The sequence below is a fragment of the Populus nigra genome, chromosome 18 (assembly GCF_951802175.1).
Source record: "Populus nigra chromosome 18, ddPopNigr1.1, whole genome shotgun sequence".
Classification (NCBI taxonomy): domain Eukaryota; kingdom Viridiplantae; phylum Streptophyta; class Magnoliopsida; order Malpighiales; family Salicaceae; genus Populus; species Populus nigra.
Window position 1 is genome coordinate 1,395,449 of NC_084869.1, and position 7,160 is coordinate 1,402,608.

The 7,160-nt window shown below is 33.6% G+C and overlaps 1 protein-coding gene across 1 annotated transcript; it reads right to left on the reverse strand.

Annotated features, from left to right (window-relative positions):
• Nucleotides 1-378: 378 nt before the first annotated feature.
• On the reverse strand, nucleotides 379-6,184 carry LOC133677823 (splicing factor SF3a60 homolog). The gene is made up of 12 exons (XM_062099950.1): nucleotides 5,884-6,184; nucleotides 5,669-5,782; nucleotides 5,462-5,566; nucleotides 4,711-4,853; nucleotides 4,479-4,575; nucleotides 4,057-4,221; nucleotides 3,345-3,416; nucleotides 2,334-2,492; nucleotides 2,057-2,134; nucleotides 1,505-1,633; nucleotides 999-1,145; nucleotides 379-781 (listed from the first exon to the last, which is right to left on the reverse strand). The coding sequence occupies exons 1-12, from the start codon at nucleotides 6,055-6,057 to the stop codon at nucleotides 635-637; spliced, it is 1,530 nt and encodes a 509-aa protein (XP_061955934.1). The 5' UTR covers nucleotides 6,058-6,184; the 3' UTR covers nucleotides 379-634.
• Between the last annotated feature and the right edge of the window lie 976 nt (nucleotides 6,185-7,160).

Below are 7,160 nucleotides of genomic sequence, written 5' to 3' on the forward strand. Positions count from 1 at the left end.
ATATAAGCTTTTTGACTTCCTAACATTTTAACATTATTTTTTTAGATTGAAAATAATAATAATAATCCAACCCGCATTAAAGCTAGTGACATCTAAAATTGATCTTCAGAATCCAAATTAATTATCCATGCCTAACTGGATTCCGAGGATAATTAATCTTAGATATCTTTTTACCTTTGCCGTCCAACTCAAGGTTGCAAGTACCAAAGCAACTTCAGAACTTTTTAATGCAAGCTGATAAACATGCCAGTAATTACAGGATAAGAAAATTTAAATACCTTAATCCCAACCAGCTGATTTGCCACTTCAGGAGATAAATTATTTTCGCCGCCCATGCATAAAACACAAATTTATGACATCCAAAGAGAGATGAAGCAATGAGCAATGAAACTGTAACTCAATTATACAAAGCGAGGCAAATCAATTTGAAATTCAGCTTTACGATTTCATTTAGTCCGGTTTGACAAGTAAAATTTATGAACTACATGCTAGCAGATGAATACATCGATGTTACAAAGCCATGCCTAAGTTGTTGCGATGTTTGAGAACTGCTTGGGTAGGTCACTCTCACTGGGTTGGGTAGGTCACTCTCACCGTTCAAAATTAAGATGCTTCTCAGGCAAAATATTGCACTTCAAATCAGTCCCTGGCGCTGGAGATCAGTGTATGTCTTTCTATTGTAAATGTTACCCTCTTTATCTTCGTATTCTTCCTCGAGATCTGGGCGCCACTTGTTCACTCCTTGCCGCTCTTGTATCCCCTTCCATAATTCTTGTGCTTCCTGAAAAAATACAAAAAATAAAATAAAATTGAAGTCTCAGACAAAAAGAGCTTAGTGAATAAATAAAAGAGGGTGTTAGATTTGAAACTAACATGCAAAATCAGCACTAAGAATTTCACGCTAAAATAGATCGGGAGTTTGATTTGAATGAGCAAAATAAAAGGCATTTAACAAAGAAAGGTTCAGATTTCAGAAAAATGTCTGAGAAAGCGGGCACCTTAATCGATGTGATCTCATTGAAGTTCTTGGTGTTTGGAATGCCAAGGCAACGCATCCCATGCTGATGACGCCATTCCTTGAAATGCCGCTCAAAGGCTCTTCGACCCCAGTAACTATAGTTCCCACATATCTCGCACTTAAATTCCTGACATGCAGAAAAATAATTGAGATCCTCTAGCCATAGAAACTATCAAATACTATAACTACACCATAAAAAGATCCTCCACTAAACAACTAATATAACTAGAGAATTATTACATGCATCATAATGATGGATAATACATAACTTATTGCACTTGAAATGAAAACTTCCTCACGTATCAATTAAATACACCTGGGAAAATGAAAACAGTATACAGCAGAGAAAACTACTCTCTAAATGTAGAAAGAAAAAACTTCATTACCTAATAGCCGTAAGATACAGAATATACATGGAAGAAACCAGTGATGAGATATGCTACTTAAACAACAGCAACGGGCTTCTACAATTAATAAGAAACGTACCTGACCAAGACCATGAAGTTTATACAGCCAGTAAGGTATAGGCTTCCCATCCCAACCCATTGGCAACTTGAGAGGATTGTAAATCTGTTGTTCATCATCATCACTTTCAGTGTCAGCCTGTGTCTCTTCCTGCATCAGTTTCAAAATCACATTATCAATTATTGCCAGCAAGCCAAAACACTTAAGTCAACTTTCTTGGACAATAGCAATCAGACGTCCAATTCAAGCAGACAGTAAGAAAAAGTTCACGCAAATGGTCTTGCTGCTTTGTATTACAAATTGTTCTTTATATGCAGCTATATCATGCATAGTTGGCAATAATGCATTAGCATACCCTGCCCACTACAAGAGAGAAAATATATTCTGCTTATACTGGATTGCAATGGGGTTTGATCATCTAATATCATCATGGTGCAAATGGCTTCCTTCAATTTTGCCCGGGTACCAAAAGCACATAGAAGGTTAGTATGAAATGCTATGTTAAAAGTTATCATTCACACTACTTTAAATGATAAAGCACTTGAGAAATTGCGGTAACTTATGACAACTTACCTCCTCACGTTCTGCTTCCATTTCATCATATGTCAAAGCCTGCTTCTTCACAACATTTTCTTTTGTTCGTACAATTGTCTGCACAAGGTCACAGAAAAATCAATTATCCAAAAACCACAAAAAAAGAGAATTATTTAAGGCACATATGCAGTCAATACTCAAATGCAGACTATTAAAAAATACAAAAAATCTGGTAGGTAAGCAAAAAATTAAATCTTAATGTGATACTGATCATGAGAATGGAGGAGAAACAGGGTACATTGGCACCACAGCTAACCTCATCTAGTAAGTCGCACAAATGATTAATTTTGGTCTCCATCAGGGCAATTTCTTTTGAATTGTCAACTTCTTTTGAGGTTGCAGCACCCCCATTCGGTTCTGATCCACGTGATCCTTTCACAAAATGTTTTTTGTCCAACTTTTCAAGAGGTGTGTCCTGCACAGAATAAACAAATAAATACATAAAACACAAAATGCCATAACAAACCAAATAAGAAACAATTTTTTTAAAAAAAATAAGTCATGTAGAGAAGTAATCTAATCTAGCTTAAGGAAATAAGGCATCCTCTGATTGAAGAATAGTTCCATAGGGAAGGTTCTACTTCATAAATGAAATACCACAACATAGCTTGAAGTTAGATGTAATTAGAGAGGCTCTTACCAAAAGAACAAACAAACAAACGTGTGTGTGTGTGTGTGTGTGAAATGAACCAAATAAGGAACATTTAAAAAAAAAAAACATGTCATGTTGAGAAGTAATCTAATCTAGCTAAGGAAATAAGGCATCCTCCGATTGAAGAATAGTTCCATAGGGAGGATTCTACTTCATAGATAAAATGCCACAATGTACTTCATAGATAAAATGCCACAACGTAGCTTGAAGTTAGATGTAATTAGAGAGGCTCTTAACATAAGTACAAACAAACAAACATGTGTGTCTTTGCAGGTTCAAGCTTCAAGCACTGCTTTTAGGGGAGTTTCCTTGGCTGATATTCAGCATGAGTGGGCTGCTCTTTTATAAATATCTGTTTCCTCTCTTCTTTGGGAGGAAGTCTTATTGTCCATCACACTTTGTAATTCTTAAATTTTTAATGAAATCTTCTCTTACCCAAAATTATAAATTCATGTTCACCACTGAATTGACCAAATATGAAATGGAAAAGCACATTTCCTCCTTGACAAAAAGATTAATGTTTAACTAAGAAATTAGAGAAAAAGAGAACATCCACTGGATCTCTTTTGTTCCTAAACTTATAAGACTTGTATGTAGTAAAAGAACTAGTCCAACCTTTGTGAGGAAAAGCCTTTCTGCACGCTGCTGTACAGTACCGCCACTCTTTAGCCCCAATGCAGCCAATGCCTGACAGGAAAACATGTAGCAAACAAATTAAAAATATATTGTAGTTGGAAAGGACAACTAAAACCAACAAATAGAATTCTGCAAACAAAACTGTTACAGCACATGGAATGAACTTGGAAACATTGATGAAGCCATTGAACAATAACAATTTCCCAAGTCGTGGCATACTTTTCTATTACAAACTTCTGAGACTCCACAGCGACCCACTAGATATTATTAATATTTTCCAGTGTTGATCACACTGTCTGATACCAGAGTATTTCTCATTAAACTACCAAATCAATCAATGACAAGAAATGTGACTCCACAGCAATGCATTGGATATTATTAATAATTTCCAGTGTCAATCACAGTGCCTGATATCTGAGTATTTCATGTTAAATTGTCAAAGCAATCAACAATGAAGAAATGTGGATTGATAACAGCATTCCATCTAGCACTTTAAACTCAACACTATAAGGATAATGGTAACATGTCACTATCAGCTGTCACTTGGTAATATAGAGTACATCTTTGTTTATTGAAATTAACATAAACTATCGTAAATAAGCAAGAGAATGCTCTATGATTTTAGATTTCCATGTAAGCACAAAGCGTTTGATGGAAAAACAAAGCAGCCAGAAAAAATGATATGGCTTACCTCCTTTAATTTTTCAGGGCCCACTTCTTTCAGCTCCTCAATGGTGCTGTAAAAATCAAGATCAATAACAGTATGATCTGCTGACAAATGCCCATTTTCTTGACTGGTCTTTTCCCATCCTTGAACTGCGTCATTTTCCCATTGCTCTTCAAATTCAGTAGTAACCTACAACAATAAAAATCCTATAATGTCAAATGAAGTACATAATTGGCTATAACCAAGCATGGTCAAAATTCTTTGTTCTATAGACAATAAATAAAATAAAAATGAGACAATTGTAGCAGCACTTCGCATTTAGAAGCAAAAATTACTGTTTGACACTAGTGTTAGCATTTGGTAAATCAAGCAGGCAAGCGTCCTACAGCATCATAAACACTGAGCAAAACTATTAAAAAAGAAAGAAAGAATCATTCCAAACAAACCTTTGAAAAAATCCTATCAAGATCTTGCAAGGGCTCTGTCCGCTGGAAAAAATAAACTAAATATTCAAGTAGATTCTCCATGTATTCCCTGTATTGCCTGAAGAAAATTGAAACAAAAACAGAATTTAAAATTTGGATAAAAAATTCACAGTGAGATGCAAATGCTGGTGAATATAACACCTAAACATGTATCAAAAAATCAGGGGGGCAGAGAGAGAGAGAGAGAGTCTACCTTGAAAACTTCAATTTGCGAGGTACAATATTTGGTTGGGAGAAAATGTCAAGGTAAGTAGAGTATTCAATAGGCTTCTCGAATTTTAAATTATTGTACTGGTTATATAATTCATGCATGTCCAGGTATTTCCCAAATGCTTCCTGTAATATAAATCCAGCTATAGTGTTAGTTATTGCAGGGGAAATTCATACAACATAATTAGGAGAAGTCTCTGGTAGAAAAAAGGCAAACAATTGTTTTCCTCCTCATAAATATTCCATCAATCACAATAACAAGTTTTGTGCAAGCACTATTTCACGTTTATACAAGGGGGAAAAACTAGAAACTACTACATCCCTAAATTATAAGTTACCTAGCATGAACACTTTGAATCTTGGCATATGAAACTATGTCCTAAAGTATCTAACTGAAAAGACTACTCACTCCAATCTCACAGTAGATGAACTTGAAAATGCCAACAGAATCTCAAGATTTTGTAATGTGACGCTTAATTTACCGCTCCCATTATCCTATATACATTGTATGACACTAACATCTAATGGTGTCAGTTCATTTATTGAGCAAAAAAGTAGTAAATAAAAATAACCCAGACCAGTTTCTTCAAATTCTATAAACTACCTCAACCCTAATTTCCAGTTGCCTACCATAAACTCTTCGAATATTCACATGTCAAACTACAGCCCAAAAATACCAACAGGTTGAACTAAGCTAAAACAGCCATTATGTGGCACAAGTTAAAGAGACTAACCTCGCCTGTAAACTCAATTACTGGCTCTTCTTTAAGCATTGCCTCATAATCCTCATTCGCATCAACAACACGCGCTGCTGGATGCCTCCTATGATACTCTCGAATCTTCACACAAAAAAAGAATTACAATCAATTAATACAGCACAAGTTGCATAACAACCAGTAATCTTCATATAAATTGCAAATCAATTAAAAATATTAACTTACCTCTTTTAATCTATCATAAAAAGCACTAAACACATTAGTCCCCATCGCGGTTTGTCCTCCAAGCGCAGCAATCTCATCTCTCCTCGCATTATCTTTATCTTCGTATATCTCAACCTAAAAAATTAAAAAAAATCAAAAAAATCAAAAACAAAAACCAGAAACTAAAAATTATAATTATTGTTAAAGTAAATTAATGAGAGGGAGGGAGGAATTACGAGTTTCTCAGTAGTGGTAATGATATTGTCAATCATGTTACGGACACGGTGGCTTTGAAAAAGACGGTCCTTGTTATTTGCTGGTTCGTTTTGGAGATCTTTAACGATGAGTCGTTCGAGTCTCTCTACTTCCTCGTGTGAGGCGCGAGTCACCTCTAATAGAGTCGACGACATCTTCGCGGCGGTCTCTGCCTCCGGCTCCGGTGAAACTTGTGGTGGATTTCAGTGTGGTTCTGTTTAGGGTTCTCACTTCTCAGTTGACAGAAGTCGCAGAAGCGAGAGGTTCAGCGAGGTTCGATTATTATTTTTATTGTCTAAAGAGAAATGTTTGAAAAATTATAACGGTGTCGTTTCTGGTTTTAGTTTACTTTTAATTACAGCGCTTGCCCTGAATTTTGCTATAATTACACGAAGTAACTTATTTTTTTCAAATGATGTAAAATTTTTTAATATTAAAAACATAGCTAGTTTATAGTAAAATCCTTATTTCATGATAGAGCTCATGAATCTATCTTTCACCTTGAACGGATAAAAATGGTTAAATTTGCACAAGGAATGAAAAAATCAAACAAATTTAATTTACAATTATTGAATATATTTTTATGTATATATCTGATTGGAAATATGTTATATTCAATGTGTTAAAAATTACAAAATTAAAATTGTGATTGTAAATATAGATATAGAAAACTTAAAACTTTTCAAAGCGTGGCTCATACTAGATTCAGTTTGGGTTTGTATCATGTTACTTAAAAATTTAAATTTTTTATGTGTATTTTAGATCGTTTTAATATGCTGATTTTAAAAATAATTTTTTAAAAATAAAAAAAAAATATTATTTTAATGCATTTCAGCATAAAAGGTATTTTAAAAAGCAACCGCAATCATATTCTCAAACAAACAAAAAAATCTTGGACTTGCTTCTCAAAATAATAAAATTAGTGATAATTTTTATCCCGTATGCTAAAGAAGATGGTAAATTAATAAATCTTTATAGCATATCATTCTTTAAAAAAAACACATTTATTGGTATTTATAAATTATTTTTTCAGTTTTTCTCATCTAAAATCACAGTTATTTAATTATATTTAGTATTTTTAATTTGATATTTTTAAGTATGTTTATATAATATCATATTTAAATCTCAGGGTTAGGAATATAAATGGAATGGTAAAATAAATAAAATTAATCATAAATATAAAATTTCAAATCAAAGATATTAGGATAATCTTTTTTAAAATAAAAAAAAACCTATAACGTTACAATTAAACTTTCGA